Genomic DNA, 18,750 nt, shown 5'->3' with positions numbered 1-18,750 from the left:
ATAAGAAATATTGGGCATTTTTCATATTTTTTCATATGTATTTTGGCTGATAGTATGTTTTCTTGGAGAGTTATCTGGTTTATAATAGCCACACAAAATATAAGAAACTTAGGAATAAATCTAATGAAAGAAGTCAAAGACCTCTCCAAGGAAAACTATGAAAAACTTAAAAGAGAAATTGAAAATGGTACAAAAAAGTGGAAAGACATACCATGTTCCTGGATTGGAAGAATAAATATAATCATAATGTCAATTCTACCCTAATTAATTTACAATTTCAATGTAATTCTTACCAAACTGCCAGAGATATCCTTCACAGAAATAGAAAAAAACAGTCATAAAAATTGTCTGGAATCACAAAAGGCCTAATATTGCCAAAGCAAAAAAGAATAAAGTAGGAGGCATCCAACTTCCTGACATAAAAATATATAACAAAGCTGTGATAACCAAAAAAGCATGGTGCTGGCACAAAAATAAGCAAGTAAACCAATGAAACAGAATTTAGGGCCCAGAAATAAATCCCAAAACATACAGCCAACTGATTTTCAACAAAGGGCACCAGACAACCTGATGGGGAAAGAAAATCTCTTTAGCAAATGGTGCTGGAAAAACTGGACATCCACCTGCAGAAAAATGAAACGACCCATGTCTCTCACCATTAACAAAAATCAACACAAAGATTTAAACATAAAACCTCAAGCTATAGAACTACTGGTGGAAAACATAGGAGGAAGTATTGGAGACACTGGAGTTGGCAAAGACTTCTTAAAAGACTCCCAAAGCATAGGCAGTAATCCTGAAAATAGACAAATGGGACTACACCAGACTAAAAAGCTTCTGCACAGCAAAAGAAACAATTATAATGAGATGATAATCTTCAGAGTGGGAGAATATATTTACAAACTATGCTTCAGAGAAGGGACTGATAACCAGAATTCACAGGGAACTCCTGCAAAAATAAATAATCAATCCAATTTAAAGAAGGGCAAATTAGGGGATCTGCCTCCATTTCTAGGGGTTTCTCCTCTCCCTCCCTCGTAAGATGTGTATCCTCCATATCCGCTCTAATCTGCTCTTTAGGAACCCAGTTGTTCTTCTGCTACTCTTTAAGCATCTGTGCTTTTTTAGTTGATTTAGGTTTTTTTTTTTCCTATTCATTTTTAAAAATATGATGACAAAAAATTAAAGGAGATAAGAAAAATGTACCTACTTGGTTATTCAGTCACTAATTTATTAATTCAAGAAATATTTACAGAGTATCAATTTTTATTTATTTATTTTTTGTTTTGCTATGGGGGAGAAACACTTGCTGAAGACAGAAAGAGAGAAAGAGAAAACTCATTCCTCAGGGGAATGGCCATGCCCCAATCCTTTCTTCTTTATTCTCCTCTCATGCATTTGGGCACACATGCACACATGCCCAGCTTGTTTCTCAAGTCACCAGGTCCAGGACTTGAACTGCACTGTCAGCTATGTGGGATCCAACCATCTTGACGACCACGCTACCTGGCTGGCACTAGAGTATCAATTTTATGCTAGATCCTGGAAGTACTGGGATCAACTGATGTGGTCCTAGTAGGTGAACAGACATTGAACACACACAGTGAAATGTATATAAGCAAAAGTTGTGGTATGTGCTATGATGGAGAAAAGTACATCGGAGTCCTAGAAAAGAGAATAACAAGAAAAGACTGTGTTAGACTGTGGGTGGGAGTGATCAAGGAATACTTCTCCAAGGAAGTGTCATTTTGAGTGAAGACCCTACTGATGTGTGTGCATGCGTGTGTGTCTGAATTGTGGGGATGTAACAGGCAGAAGGACTAGCATTTGCAATAACACTGATGAAAGAGAGAACTGTCTACAAAACTGGAAGTATTAATCAGTAACAGGGGAGTGGTTTAGAATGATACTGCAGAAGTGAACATGCTCAGGTTACGGTAGAGATGGTTGTCTTTGTTTTGTTTTTCAGAGCAGCAAGAAGAGTCCACTACACAGATCTTCAATTATCAGTAAAACTGTGTAAATATATTGAAAGCTATCTTCTTTTTGATCCCTAGACTGAGCTTCTAAATAGTCAGAGGTGGTATGTTGATTATCACTAGTCCCTGCGGCGGTTGGGTGGAGGAGAGGCTAGCTCTCCCTTCTCCACATTTCTGAATTCTTTTTCTTTTCCCTTCCTTTTTCTCTCCTTTTTCCTCTCTTTCTTTTCTTTTCTTTTCTTTTTTTTTTTTTAGAGAAGAGATTTTTGCTATATGGCATGTGCACGTGCTGGTGAGACAGAGACAGACAGAGACTGAAAGTGAGAAATCACCCCCTAGAGGAGATGGCCAGTCACAATCCCTTCTCTTCCATTCTCCATTCAGGATTTTGGACATGCACACTCATGTGCCTGGCATGACTTTAAAGCAGTAGACTCCACTGGAGTCCAGTGACGTAACCATTATGCAATCTGTTGGTCCCCTGGCTCCTTAATTTCTAACTTAAATCCACAATCTCTTTCTCTCTTTGGCAGTCTGAAAAATCAGTTTTAAACCATTTAAGTGTGGATGCAGCGTGAGCCATCCTTGAAAGAAATACTCTGGCCTGGCTCCGTAACCCAGGGGAGGTGTGTGCCTTGAGTGACTGCTGTAGTAGGAACAGCCGCAGACTGTTGCCTGTTTTCCTTCCCTTGGGGATTTATCCAACTACCTACAGATTTGGTGTCTGCAGTAGCTCTAGGAATTTCCCCAGGGTCAAATTTCTGCTCCTGCATCAGGCGTTCATTTCCCTGTGCTACCTGTGACTTGGTGAGTAACTTTAATTCTGAGACATGAGACATTTGGCCAGATCCAAGTTGGTGCTCTCCAATCAGCTTTTATCAGTAGTACAGATAAAATTTGAGCTTCACCTACTAGACTGTTTTTTCCTCCCTTTCGATTGGTTCTGCATTTTGGTGGAGAAAAAAGTTATATTTATTAAGTCTTATAAAACCCCATTCAGGCTTTTCAGGCATGGTGCAAGGATACCAACTCTGTGCCCTGCACTCATGTAACTCCTGAGCAGGTGAGAGAGTGCTCTCAAAGACTGGCTTAGGTGTTCCTGACTTGTTAAGGTAAGTCCACCATTGCAGTCACTGAAATAAAATATATAATGCCGTTGTCTGTAACAATAAAACTCATGGAATAATTATAAGGATGAACTGAGCTAATGAGCATGAAGAGATTGTTAAATCCATGCACATACTAAATTATGAATGATTAAAATAAAAAACGATGATGCTTTTTAAATATAAACCTTTCAAATAATAAATTCTATACCAACATATATACTGATTTCCTCAATTATGATGAGTTAAAATTGTCATCTAGTATAATAATGCACCAAAAAGCATTTCTGCTATTAAAATGAAAAAAATAAGCACACTTAATAAGCATACTTTGAAAAAGAAAGTAACTTACTTGATAAATAATTTTATAGGTGTAAAATGGTTAAAATATACACCATGAGATGAGGTAAAACATTATTATCTTATTGCTGATTATTATTTAAAATATAGCAATATCTAGCAATAACAAATTAAAATAAAACATTTCCATATCAATAAATGGGCAAGGGCTAGCCCATGGCATAGTGGTTGAAGTGGCTGGATCTCACATGACCAATTGTGCCATGAGTCCTGGACAAAGTGACTAGGAAAACATGATGGGCATGTGTGTGTATGTATGTGCGTGCCCAAAATCCCCCCAAAAAGGGAGAAGTGGAGGATAAGAGATTGAAGCATCACTATTCCTCATGGAGAGGGGGGTGCTTTCTCTCTAATGTCCTTCTTTCTATCTTTGGTGAGTGCATATACCCTCTAGCAAAATTTAAAAAAGAAAAAGTTCAAGATTATAGATCATTAGATGAATTCGTTAGGTAACTTTTTCTTTCTTTTTGCTTGTCAATATCCAGCAAAGGAGTAATTAAACACATCTTTGCATAATTACCAACATTGTACTAGTACTCCTTCACTATGGACTCAGTAACTACAAATTTAGCAGCTTAAACCAAGTGTTTCCTATCCCTGTGTGGGTGGGTCGAGCGTAGGTAGCCACGCTGTAGCTGGATCCTTTGCTCAAGATTTCACATGGTTGTCACTGAGGTGTCAGACAGGCTGTAGTGTCTTCCAAGCTCAGGAGGCTGTTGGTAGACTTAGGTTCCTTGCTGGAGTAAGACTGAGGTCTTGGTTTTCTTGTTGGCTATCAGCCAAGAGCCACTCCTGCTGCTCATGGCTGTCTCAGTTCCCTGACAAGTATTCTCTACATACTATCCATAATATGACAGCCGCATCTTCAAAGCTAGCAGGATAATCTCTGGCAAAAGAGCTCAAGTCCCTCTTGTAAGGTCTAGTGGGTCAGACACACCCAGAATAATCTCTTTTGATTGACTTGAAATCAACTGATGTGGAACCTTAATTACATCTGTAAAATTCCTTCACCATATAATTGTAACCTAATTAAGGGAGTGACATCCCATCACTTTTGTCATATTCTACTGGCTACAAGAAAGTTTTAAAGTCTTGCCCACAATCAAAGTGGTGCAGGTGCCACAAAAACCCTAACTTTAGGGGTGGAAGTAGTGCAGCTTTCTTAGAAGTATGCCTCCCACAGACATAAACAGGAAGAGTTTTAAGAATAAATATATTTTAAAAATAAAAATTAAGAATACAAAAGCATTTTAATGGTTATCATTATTACCATCATATTTTACCATTTTTTTTTTGTAGTGTAGTCCAGATTATCATGGAACTAGTATGACATGCTACATTTACATTTACCCAAAGAAAAGTTTTATAAGTTACGAATCTTGGTCCAGAAGTGTAACTCAATAAATAATAATTGTCTAAAATCTATGAATAAAGTATATTAGATATAAAATAAACCAAATTTTAAATTAGAATGGGCTTGAGAATTATGTTACAAATCAAGTCTTTTAGAGATAAAGAAAATAAAGGTAACTGAAATCAACATGGCATTCAACGCATAAGCAGTTAGTGCTTTTTAAAAAGATTTTGAGAGTTTATAAGACCTAACTGGAGATGTTAGAAAAGACTACTTCAAAAATGATATTGGAATGACCTTACATGACTATTGTGCATTTACTTGCATATCCACATTCTTTTCCAAATGAGATGTTCAAATCCTCTGCAAATGATTATATAATCACAGGACTGAAATACATGCCATTAAGATGCCATCTAACACCATTTTTTTTCTTCTTATGAATGATAACTCAGTGCTTAATGACAAAAACATTTATCTAAGGAAATATGCACAGAGGTTCTATAGCAAGTCATCCTTGCTAAATGAGGGTTTCTTAATGGAAAAGTCCTTGACAAGACATTTCTAATTGCTAGTTTCCAAAACGAATTAATTTTAAATCTTCATTAAGGATAAATCCACTTGGAGTTTTCAAACTCCTAAAAGGAGCATAGTTACCTGTTACCATAGTAAGTGAAAATAAACAAAATATTTTATAGAACTATAAGCTTAATTATAATATTTAGTATTAAAATTCTACTTTAATTATTTATATCCTTTTTCTGCCCAAATAAAAGTGCTCCTATCTTTCTTTCTGTTAATATGGCATATTACGTTTATGGTTTTGTATATGTTGAACCATATTTGCATCTCTGGAATAAAGTCTACCTGGCTGTGATGTATAATCTTTTTTATATGCTGTTGGATATGATTTGCTAGTATCTTGTTGAGAATTTTTGTGTCTATATTCATCGGAGATATTGGTCTATAGTTTTCCTTCCTTGTCACGTTCTTATCTATTTTAAGGATAAGGGTAATGGAGGCTTTGTAAAATGAATTTAGGAGTATTCCATCCTTTTGGATCTTTAGAAATAACTTGAGTAGAATGGGGGTTAACTCTTCTTTAAAAATTTTGTAGAATTCAGAGGTGAAGCCATCAGGACCAAGGCTTTTCTTAGTTGGGAGGTTATTAATTACTGATTCCATTTCATTGCTTGTTATGGGCCTATTCAGGCTTTCTATGTCCTCCTGACTAAATCTTGGTAGATTTTATGTGTCCAGGAATTTGTCCATCTAATCCAGGTTTTGTTTGTTGGTGTATAGTTGTTCATTGCATTTCTATTATGTCTATTATATTGCCTGCTTCATTGCAAAATTGATTTATCTGGTTATTTTCTCTCAGTCTAGCTAGTGGTGTGTCGATTTTGTTTATCTTTTCAAAGAATCAGCTTTTGGTCTCTCTCTCTCTCCCTTTTTTTTTTTTTTTTTGGCTAGTTCATTTGTTTTCTTTTTCATTTATTTCTGCTTGAATCTTTTTATTTCTTTTCTCCTGAAGTGTTTTTGGATTTTTTTGTTGCTGTTTTCCAGTTCTCTGAGGCATGATGTTAGGTTGTCCATTTGCCAGCTTTCATCTTGTTATGCACGCTAATTGCTATGAACTTCCCTCTTACAACTGCTTTTGCGGCATCCCATAGATTATGGAAAATTGTGTACTTATTATCATTGGTTTCCATGAATCTTTTGATTTCAGTCTCTCTTTTTTTTTTTTTTCCCCCCGAGATTTTTTCTAAAGGGCCAGGCCCATTTCCCAAAAGACAGACAGAAACAGAGAGACTAAAATCAAGAAATCACCCACCTGGGGGGATGGCCATGCCACCATCCCTTCTCCTCCATTCTCCTTTTGGAATCTTGGACCCACATGCACATGTGCCTTGCATGAATTTAAGCCCCTAGGTCCAGGACTTGAACCGCTATCAACTACATGGGAGTCCAGTGACATGGCCATTATGCCAACTGCTGGTCCCAAGTCTTACTTTCTTCAGTAGTTGTGAAGTCATTTAGGAGTAGGTTATTTAGTTTCCATGTATTTGTGTATTTTTGAGGGATTTTTCCTGAAATTAATATCAAGTTTATTCCATTATGGTCAGAGAAGACACTAGATATAGTTTCTGTGCCTTTGAATCTCTAAAGGCTTGTTTTGTGCCTTATCATGTGGTCAATCTTTGAAAAAGTTCCATGTGGAGGTGAGAAAAAATCTATTATGTAGTTTTTCGGTGGAAGGTTCTATAAATTTCTGTCCAGGCCATTTGATTTATGGTATCATTTAGATTCTGTATCTCTTTGCTTATTTTTTGTCTAGATGATCTGTCCAAAGGAGATGGTGGGGTGTTGAGATCCCCAACAGTTAGTGTGCTGCAGTCTATCTATCCTTTTAGATCTAACAGTCTTTCCTTAACACATTTGGGTGCTCCTGAGTTAGGTGCACAGATATTTATAAGCACTGTATCTTCTTGATGAATTAGCCCTTTTACTAATACATAATGCCCTTCTTTGTCTCTTCTTACAGTTTTTGTTTTAATTCTATTTTGTCTGAAATTAGTATCATGACTCCAGCTCTTTTTTGGTTCCCATTTGCATAGAATACATTTTTTCCAAGGGTCATTCCTCAACACAGTAAAAGCTATCTATAAAAACCCATAGCTAACATAATCCAGAATGGGGAGAAGGGGAAAACTTTTCAGCTAAAAACTGGTACAAGACAAGGATGCCTTCTTTCTCCACTCCTTTTCAATACAGTGCTGGAAGTCCTCAACAATCCAATCAAAAAATAGAATAAAATAAAAGTCATTCAAACAGGAAAAGAAAAGGTGAAATTATCTCTATTTGCAGATGACATGACTGTATACACAGAAGACCCAATGGTATCCATGAAAAAATTCCTGGAAGTAATAAATGAATATAGTAAAGTTGCAGGATACAAAATCAACATGCAGACGTCTATACCATTTCTACATATGAACACCAGGAAGACTGAGAAAGAACTGAATAAAGTAGTTTCATTTACCATTGCCACAGAAAGAATAAGATACCAAAGAATAAATATAATCAAAGAAGTTAAAGACCTTCACAATGAAAACTATGAAAAGCTAAAAAAAAAAAAATTGAAAATGACATAAAAACGTGGAAGCACATCCCAAGTTTCTGGATTGGAAGAATTAATATTAAAATGGCAATTCTACACAAAATAATCTACATGTTTAATGAAATCCCAATCAAAGTACCAGAGACATTCTTCATAGATCTAGAAAAAATAATCATGAAATTTGTCCAGAATTATAGAAGACCTCATATTGCCAAAGCAATCATGCTCACGAAAAGTGGAGGGGGCGACATCTCACTCCTGGCCCTCAAAATATACCATAAAGCTGTGATAATCAAAACAGCATGGTACTGGCACAAAAGCAGGCATAAAGGCCAAAGGAACAGAATAGAGACCCCAGAAATAAAACCCAAAACATCAAAGCGTAACACTCAATCCACTGGGAAAAGGAAAACTTCTTTAGCAAATGGTGCTGGTAAAACTGGATATCCACCTGCAGAAAGATGAATCTGAATCCCCTTTTTCTCACCATTGACAAAAATCAAATCAAAGTAGATCAAAAATCTAAACCTAAGACCTCAAACTATAAAATTACTGCTAGAAAACACTGGGGAAACTCCAGAGACATTGCAGTAGGCAAAGACTTCTTAAATAACATCCTCAGAGACCAGCAATTAGCATAATGGCTATGTCGCTGAACTCCCACATAGTTGACCACGGTTCGCGTCCCTGACCCAGTGGCTTAAAACTCACGCCAGGTGCGTGTGCGTGCATGCCCAAGATCCTGAGAGGAGAATGGAGGAGAAGGGATTGCAGCGTGGCCATCATCCCTGGGGGGTGAGTTCTCGCTTTCTATCTCTCCGTCTTTCTCTGTCTGTCTGGTGAGCGCACGCGCCCTATAGCAATAAAACTCTTAAAAAAAAAAAGAGGAAATAATTCCCTCAAAGCCCAGTCAATAATCCCAAAAATAGACAATTGGGATTACATCAGATTAAGAAATTTCTGCATGGCCCGCAAAATAGAATACATTTGGGAACCAGCAGTTAGCGTAATGGCTATGTTGCTGGACTCCCACATAGTCGACCGCGGTTCGTGTCCCGGACCCGGTGGCTTAAAACTCACGCCGGGCGCGTGTGCGTGCGTGCCCAAGATCCCGAGAGGAGAATGGAGGAGAAGGGATTGCGGTGTGACCATCCCCCCTGGGGAGTGATTTCTCGCTTTCTGTCTCTATGTCTCTCTCTGTCTGTCTGGCGAGCGCACGCGCCCTACAGTGAAAATCTCTCCAAAAAAAAAAAAAATAGAATACTTTTGTAAACTATGCTTTGGATAAAGGACTGATCATCAGAATACTCAGGGACCTAAAGCAGCTTACCCAAAAAAACCAAAAATGATCAATCCAATTAAGATGGGAAAATGAGCTGAATAAACAAACTCTCTAAGGAAGACATATGAATGGCCAAAAGTCATATGAAAAAATGTTCAACATCCCTCATAATAAGGAAGATGCAGATCAAAACCACAATGAGATACCACCTAACCTCAGTCAGAATGAATAAAATTAAAAAAAAATGATAAGTTCTGGTAGAGATATGTTGAAAAGGGCCTCCCTTACACTGCTGATGGGAATATAAATTGGTCAAGCCACTGTGGAGAACAATATGGCGATTCCTTAAAGATCTACAAATAGAATAACCATATGATCCAGCAATCCCTCTCCTTGGTATCTACCTGCAGGAAAGAAGAAAACGCTTAGTCAGAAATGTGCTTGCACATCTATGTTTATTAAGGCATTATTCACAATTGCTAAGACATGGAACCGATCCAAATGTCTACAAACAGAAGAATGAAAAAGTGTGACACATATTTCCTTGGCAAGTATGTATTCAAGAAAGAACTTTGATTTACATATAAATAAAATTAAAAAATGATTTCCACACTTTTAGGTAAATACCCAGAGGTAGGATTGATGGATCATATGCTATATCAATTTTTAATTTTTGAAGAACTTCTATGTAGTGTTGCTTAGCAGCTGCATCATTTCACTTTTCCACCAACTGCGTATGAGGGTTCCAATTTCTCCATGTCCCCATCAACATTTATTATTTTGTTTTTGACAAAAGACATCCCTACAGGTATTAAGTAATATTTCATTATGGTTTTGGTTTATGTTTTCCTAATGATTACTGTCATGGAACATATACCTATTCATGTACCTATTGACTATTTATGTCTTCTTTGTAAAACTGTCAATTTAGGAGTTTTGCCCATTTTAAAATCAGGTTATTAGTGTTTTCCTTATGTATTTTGAAATTTAATCCTTTATCAGATATATGATTTGAAAATATTCTCTCCCATTCAGTAGGTTGCTTTTTCATTCTGTTGATTATTCTTTGCTGTGCAGAAGCTTTTAAGTTTAATGTAGCCTCACTTGTCTATTTCTGTTTTTGTTACTTGTGATTTTGGTGCCATTCTGAAGAAATCATTGTCAATCAATGCTGTAAAGCTCTTAACCCAATTTCTTTCAAAGAATTTACAGTTTTAGGACTATGCTTAACTCTTTAATCCATTTTGGTTTTATTTTTGTGTATAGGGTAAGCTAAGGGTTTAATTCACTTTTTTTGCACACACATGTCCAGTTTTTCTGGTGCAATTGGTTGAAGAAACTATCTTTTCTCCATTGTTCATTTTTGACACTTTATCAAAGATCAGTTGACCATACATATCTGAACTTATTTCTGGAGGTTTCTATCCTGTTCTATTCAGTTAAGTCTGTCTTTATGCTAGTACCATACTTTTTCTTTCTTTATTTTTAATTTCATTTTCTTTTACACAATCACATTATTTAGCTTACAAAGTAAATATTTCAACATGTGAACATTTCTCCCTAGTCCAGTTGACTAAACTACAAAATATCTTTAACAGAAATTGGCACATTTCTTTGTCCCATTAATGCTTTTCCTCCCCATTTTTCTTCTAATTGTTTTCCCTCAAACCCTACTCTTTCACACACACAATATCTGTATTTACATTCATTTACTGTGTTTCTATATCCTTCAGTCAATCCCTTTCAGTCATTGAGTGCGGACACTCGGTATATATTAAGTGGGGACATACAATGTCTCTCCTTCATAGCCTGGCTTGCTTCACTCAGCAGTAAATCTTCCATATTCATCCACTTTCTGTCAAAAGCCAGGTTTTTTTTTAATGGCTGAATAATATTCCATAGAGTATATGTGCCATAGTTTTTTGATCCATTCATCTGTTTGTGGACATTTGGATTGGTTCCATGTCTTGGCAATTGTGAATAGTGCCACAATATACATTGATGTGCAAGCACTTTTCTGATTAAGAAGAATAGAGTGGGCGGCATCTCACTCCCTGACTGAAAAATATACTATAAAGTTGTGGTAATCAAAACAGCATGGTACTGGCACAGAAACAGACATGTGGACCAATGGAACAGAATAGAATCTCCAGAAGTAAATTCCCAAACATACAGTCAACTGATTTTTGACAAGGGGTACCAGTAAATCCAGTCAGAAAAGGAAAATCTCTTCAGCAAATAGTGCTGGAAAAACGGAATTTCTACCTGCAGAAAGATGAATCTGAACCCCTGCCTCTCACCTTTGACAAAAATCAAGTCAAAGTGGATCAAAGATCTAAATCTAAGACCTCACACTATAAAACTGCTCCTGGAAAACACTGGAAAAACTCTGGGAGACATTGGGGCAGGGAAAGACTTCTTAAATAAGACCCCCAAAGCACAGTCAATAATCCCCAAAATAGACAAGTGGGATTACATCAGACTAAGTTTCTGCACGGCAAAAGACACAGTAATTAGTGTGAGTCGACAGTCCTCAGAATGGGAAAACATTTTTGTAAACTATGCTTCAGATAAGGGACTGATAACCAGAATACACAAGGAACTCAAGCTGCTGTTTTGAAAAAAGGTGATGAATCCTATTAAAAGTGGGAGAAGGAGTTGAAAAAAAACTCTCTAAAGATGACATGTGAATAGCCAAAAGGCATATGAAAAAGTGCTCAGCATCCTTCATTGTAAGAGAAGTGCACATCAAAACAACAATGAGATACCACCTAACCCCAGTCAGAATGACTAAGATTAAAAAAACAAAAAATGATAAATGTTGGTGGGGGTGTGGTGAAAGGGGAACTCTCTTACACTGCTGGTGGGAATGTAAATTGGTCTAGCCATTGTGGAGAACAATTTGGAGATTCCTCAAAATTCTACAAATAGAACTACCATATGATCCAGCAATCCCACTCCTTGGTATCTAGTACCATACTTTTTAAATAACTGTATGTTTATAATATATTTTGAAATCAGAACATGTAATGCCTCTGGTTTTGTTTTTTCCTTAAGGCTCCCTTGGTTGTTTAGGTCTTTTGAGGTTCCACATGAATTTCTGTATTTTATATTTCTGTAAAATGCCGTCAGGATTTTGATAGAGAGTGTATTGAATCTGTAAGACCATTTTGGGTAGTATGGATTTTTTTTCACTGTTATAATAACTTTAATGTATCTTGCATTTTACACAAGTCTATGAACGATTTTAAAAAAGCATCTCCTTACCCCATATCACTGTTTCTCTGACAGTTGTTAAAGTATGCAATGAGTATGTCAACAGCTTGAGCATTGGCATCTTGCAAGGATTTCGACCAACCAACCACTTGCCGAAGTGCCAAAGTACTTGGGAGCTTTTCTATCTTGTTTTTAACACAATAGTATATCCATTCTGATGGTAAACCTGTCCAGCCAAATCTCCACAAGACACTGCAAAATAAGTGGTGATTAGCAAATTAGTTAGCTTTGGCACAGAGCTGTGCTCACTTGCCTGTGACAGCTTGGAAGTCAGTTTTGATACTGGCGACAGAGCATCGAGAATGACAAGTTTCGCACTGTAAGAAATAGAGTCGAGTATCCTTCTGCAGGATTGTGTCCGGTGATCGGCATGTGTGACAAGTGACATATTCCTTGATATATCTTCTCAAGACATTTTCTATCTGTTTCTGTTGGAATTTTCCCTTGATTACTAGTTGGTTATTACCATCTATAGAACCACTTGTACCCAATTCAGCCAATAAAAACGTAAGAAGATGTTTGGGTTGATGATGTAAAAGTTTACAGGTATCTGCAAAGTTGACAAAAGAAGTTTTCTTAGTTCCTACTCGGACAACTTGTGGAGGTTTCATGACAAATTTCCTTTTCTCTCCAGCAACCATATCCGGATTCTTTTCCCTCATGATGTTAAACACTCGATTCAGTAGCTCTTCTAGTCTCTTTCTGAGTCGGCCCAAGCAGGACCTGTTAGGTTACTAAATGAGATACCATCATCTTTTTTGCTGTCTTCATCTTCTAAAGCTTCGTCTTTCTCTAGTATTTCATCCTCATCTGGGAACTTAACATTCTTCTTTTTCTTTTTATTGCCAAGCATAATGTCAAGGTCATCCTCTGGTTCTGTTGGTTCTTGAACATCACTGTCAATCTTAAGATGCTTTACACCTTCTTCAGCTTCATCAATATCAAATATCTTTTTCATTTTTTTTCTTCTTTTTCTTTTGATTAAAGAAGTTCAAGTCATCTAAATCATCAGAAGCATCTTTTTTCCTACTGTCCTCTTCATCAGCTTCCACATCTTTGTTCTCAGTTGGCTCTGGTTCCACTTCCTTTGTTTCTGAGGGCTGAGTTTCTTCTGTCTGGGCATCCCCCTCCTCATCTAATATGAAAGGCTTCTTCTTCTTTTTCTTCTTGCTCATGGTAGGGTCAAAAATCATCTCGTCCCCGGACAAGGCTGCGACTTGAGTGGGCTCGGCACCGATGGGAATTCACATGAGTCAGTCTCAGGCCCCAGCGGCAGCGCAGATCCAGCTGATTGGTAGTATGGGTATTTTAAGAGTATTTAGTCTTCCAATCCATGAACATGGGATGTTCTCCCATTCATCTGTGTTGATTTGTTTGTGTGTTTGTTTTCTTGAGAGTTTTTTGCTTTGGGGTGTGTGTGTTCACCAGAGATAGACAAAAAGTGAGAAATCACCCCCTGGGCAGATGGCAATGCTACAATCCCTTCTCCACTCTACTCTCAGAATTTTGGGAACATGCAACTGTCATAAGTTTCAAGCCACCAGGTCTGGGACTTGAACTGTAGTTGGCCACATAGAAGTCCAGTGCCTCAACCACCATGCCATCCACTGGCCAACATATGAATCCTCTTTAATTTCTTTCATTTGTGCAAGTCTTTCAACTCCTTAGTTAAGTTTCTCCTTAGATAATTTATTCTCTTTGATGCTAAGGAAAATAATATTGTATTTTTAATTTTTTTCCAAACTAATGGAAATCAGTATCTGAAAGAGGTATCTTTACTCTCAAGTTCATTGTAGCTCTCTATATAGTAACCAAGGTGAGGAAACAAACAAATGTCCATGGAGTATGAATGGATAATGAAAATGTAGTGTGTGTGTGTGTGTGTGTGTGTGTGTGTGTGTGTATTATTTAGCCTTAAAGGAAAAAGAAAGAAATTCTGTAATGTAGGACAACATGAATGAACCTTAAGGACATTGTACTAAATTAAATAACTCAGTCACAGAAGGACAAATACTACATGATTCCATTTATATGAAATATACATAATTGTCAAATTTGTAGAATCAAAGTAGAACAGGGGATGTGGGAAGGGAAAAATGATGTGTTATTAATTAATAAGTATAAAATCACAGTCAAGCAGAATTAATAAATTCTCATGATCCACTGTATAACATTGTATCTACTGTTAATGTTATTATATGGTAAACTTAAAATTTTAAGAGGATAGACTTCATAAATGTTTTCACTCAATAAAATAAAATTTAAATAAATACATAAAAATATGAAATGTATGCCATGACACTTTGAGAATAATGACCAAAATCTACTCAACATGTTCTGATTAAGGCCTGCCACTTTCTGTGGTTAGTGTCTATATGTCTTGCCTTTTGATCCCATAAATATTAATGGTCATTCTTCTTATTTTGTTAAATGGCACCACTAATGATGCCTGAATACTTGTAACAAAGTCACAGTTAAATCCCTAGGGTGAAGAAAACACCAGGCTCAATGACTGCATTTCACTGGAAAGTACAGGCCAACAATAGCTGCAGAGATGGCAGCAAAGTCTGCTGATCTCGGATGTTAGCTCTTCTAAATTGGTGAAGTGGCCTCAGCTACTGGCACAACTTAATTTAATCTAAACTTATAATACCTATAAGTTGTTTTAACTCTAATATAGGAAAAGAACTCCAACTAAGCATACTCTTACTTTACATTTACATATAGTTTACAAAATGACTTCACACATATTTCTAAGTCAATGCACATCTTCATTCATTCAAGATAAAGTCTAGCCTCACTTAGCACTTACTGGACTGTGAGGTAACTTTTTCTTAATTCTTGGTCCTTGTAGGACCTTATTCCCAGTAACTTTTCTTTCTTGACATTCTGCATAATGGAAGGAGTGTTACAACAGAGCCTGGTTGCAGAGTCCCCTATAAGGTAGGTGTCCTTACCAAATCCCACAGTTGATAATTTAGGACTTCAACCTGGATTCCATCTCCAAAGAATTTGTTAAAATAAGAATTCTTAAATGTAGACATTAAAATCTACATAATGTGTACATGCATCCTGTACGCTGTACTACTTTTATGAAATAGTTGTCCAATGGAACTAAATACTACTGTGATGCTATAGAGAGGTGCTGTTTTCATAAATTTTAACCAAGAAATAACAAATATATTTATGTAATCAGTGATATATATTTATAATATTTGTCAGTAATTTATAATATAACTTAGTAATTATATATTTATGTTAAACAAATTTATATTAATATATATTAAACATGGTAACACACATTTCAAGCTATTAGGTCATCAGGAAAGTAATGATGTTTTTTTCTTTCTTCCTATGCTAAAATGCATCATGACTTTCTTGACGATCCAATATATTTTTATTTCATTGGTGTTAAATGTATTTACGCATGTGGAAACATACATACTTATTTATTATGTCAAAAATAAATAATGTGTCTACTGCTAAAACTACAGCAAAATAGAAATAATTACATGGAAAGTGAAGAATACTAATCAATGGAAGGCATTCCAGATGGGATAATTACAACCGTTGTTCTTAGAGAGAACTGGTGCATATATTACACTTTCAGATATATGTAAGGAACAGGCTGATGTACCTGTACTACTGTCTGTAGTCTTTTTATCTCGCTGTAGCTATCCTGCAGAATTAAGGGATTCTACAAGGAAACTTCAAATAGTTCATGGGAAATGGAATTAAAGTATGAGCGTGTGTGTGTGTAAAAATTCAAAATCTACTCAGATTTTTCATAGTATGCATTTTCCATGAAGTTTTTGAAGACCCCTCATCTTATTGGGGGATATAAAATTACACATCTATCTTTAAAACATAAGAATGTTTTTAAAAAATTCATTTAGATAGTTGGTACTTTTCTGAAATCTGTTCTTTAATGCTGATGTGTGCATTCAAGATGTGTGATGAGTTTATGTCAGAATGTAGTTTGTAAAATATTGGAGACGGTATCTAAAAGATAAATACTTATTAATTAATGAGATTAGTAAAACAGATGATATATATACTTTTACAATTGATGAATTAAATAATTTTCAAGTAATCTTGAATTAATCCACCACAAACTCAAGATTATTATATATTCTCACTCTGCAGAGATAATGGCTAATGAAAAAATTATTAAAAAAAAACAAATAAAACCAACACAATATAGTTGACAGTGAGACTAAAAGGTAAAAAAAAAAGTTACGTATACAGTTTGCTACTTAAAATTTTGATCCAGACAGGAAAAGAATAAACATTAATTACATTAAAGGAAACTTCTATTAATACAATATAAATGAAGTGATATAGCAAAGAAAATAAGGACATGCTTACCAAGAAAAAAATATATATACTTACTGGAGAAAACCACATCACTTTAAGAATCCAAATTGTGAGAGCAAAATTCACTACGAGAATGATGAGTAAAAGAAGAACAAATAAGTAGAGGCAACGCTTTCTCCAGCCATAAATGCCAATTTTGTAGATAGACTGGTTCTCTGGTCTCTCTATGTGGGTGCCTTCTGTGGTTGTGGTGTACTGTTCACGTACCATCTGCCATTGGGGGTGATGTGGAGGGAAGAGAGAATGAGTTGGAGAGAGAGAGAGACAAAAGGAATGAGAGGGGGCAGAGAGAGAGACAGAAACTTGTTTGTCAATACTGATTTACTGGAAGCCTAAAGATAAAATTTTTTTTACCATGGTAATATGAAAGAAGTCTAAAAAAGTTTGTGGAAAGTGAATATTATGAAAAAATTATGCATGGATTTCATTTTTTACACCAAATAAACTTGTGCTTTAATTCTGTTTTCCATTAATTTTATGAGGTCCGCTGCTAAATTTTCAAAATTAATGATTTTAAAAAGAAAACGAGGTACTGCTTTAAAACATGTCACTATGTTTCAACAGAGATACTTAATCAGTCACATCATTTTAGTTTGGACAAATTCATCTGAAATCCAGTGACCAGGAAATTATACATGTACATAACAAGTAACACAAAATGCAAAGTTCTGCAGAATTAAATTTGAAATTGTAGCATCAACCTAAAATAATCAGGTTATCAAGTTCTTAAAAGATTCAATGAGAAGGAAATCAAGCTGAGAACTATACATCTTTGCCAAAAAATAATTCAATTACTAAATTTTGTAAAATTTTTCAACTACTGAGTTACTCAGAATTAAAAAGGCTCTTTGCAAGATACTTACCACACTAAACTTTGCCTAACATAAAGTACTCAACTACTGACCTACTTTAAGAAATACCAGGATACATATATATGTGTGTGTGTGTGTGTGTGTGTGTGTGTATATATATATATATATTAGATATGTATTCATTGATATTGTTTTGTGCCAATTAGAATAAGAGTTTTAGCAACAATTTAAACTCTATGAAGAAATTTTTAAAATTACTCATTTCCCTCTTTACACAAAGAACATAGTGTTTATTAACCCATAAAGTGAAAATTAGTGATTATAAGACTATTCTGATTGTGAATGTAGTACAGTGATAAATCATGATATAAAAAATATTTTCCTCCAGAATTTTGTGTTTGCTTTTGTGTTTGTTTTTGTTTTTGTCGATAAACCAACCCTTCTCTCCACTTGGTGGTTCCTGCTTATATTTCATAGCAATTCCACTGTCATCTCCTCAAAGACTTCTTTGGACACTCACTCACTCTGAATTATATCACTCTATTATATTTATTTGAACCTGCTCATCAATAGCTGAAATAAAGGTGGTGTTTCAGAATTTCTGCAAAGAACAGTCTCAGACGGTGCAACTGAAATGGGAAAGGTGGTCAGAGAATCTGAACTTAAAGCACACTATGAGATGGTACTGTTACTGTGAAACGAACCATGTTGGCTGAGAACGTGTGTGTATATATTCCTATTCCTACATCTTCCATCTATCTATCTATCTACCTACCTACCTAATATATAGGTTGTTGGGAAAGTCATGACTTTTCCATAGACTCACTACTTCCCTATTCTTGGTATTAAGAAATTATCACAAAATTAGTACTTTAACATAACACTCTTGTATGTTACAGTTTGGGAAGTTCAAAGTTAAAAAAAAAAAAAGGTCTTACTGGGTTAAAAATAGGTGTGGGCAGGGCTGCATGCTTCTGCAGCATCTAAGACAGAATCTAAGGTTCCATCTTATTTCCCAGCTTCCAGAGGATGCCTGCATTCCTTGGCTCTAGCCTTCACTTCCAAGATTATATCTCCTTTTCT

The 18,750-nt window shown here is 35.8% G+C and overlaps 1 protein-coding gene and 1 pseudogene across 2 annotated transcripts in view; both read right to left on the bottom strand.

Moving 5' to 3' along the window:
* The window catches only part of SGCG (sarcoglycan gamma), a 175,369-nt gene that overhangs the window by 96,647 nt on the left and 59,972 nt on the right, over positions 1-18,750 (bottom strand). For both annotated transcript variants that reach the window (XM_006159521.1, XM_006159522.2), the window contains exon 2: positions 16,871-17,065. In XM_006159521.1, the coding sequence (XP_006159583.1) occupies positions 16,871-17,065 (195 nt within the window). The remainder of the gene's footprint in view (positions 1-16,870; positions 17,066-18,750) is intronic.
* LOC102490538 (eukaryotic translation initiation factor 2 subunit 2 pseudogene) lies at positions 12,941-13,761 on the bottom strand (annotated as a pseudogene).

Source organism: Tupaia chinensis, unplaced genomic scaffold (genome assembly GCF_000334495.1).
Source record: "Tupaia chinensis unplaced genomic scaffold, TupChi_1.0 Scaffold000634_1, whole genome shotgun sequence".
NCBI lineage: Eukaryota > Metazoa > Chordata > Mammalia > Scandentia > Tupaiidae > Tupaia > Tupaia belangeri.
The sequence above is the reverse complement of the archived record's forward strand: the minus strand, read 5'-3'. Positions and strand labels throughout refer to the sequence as shown.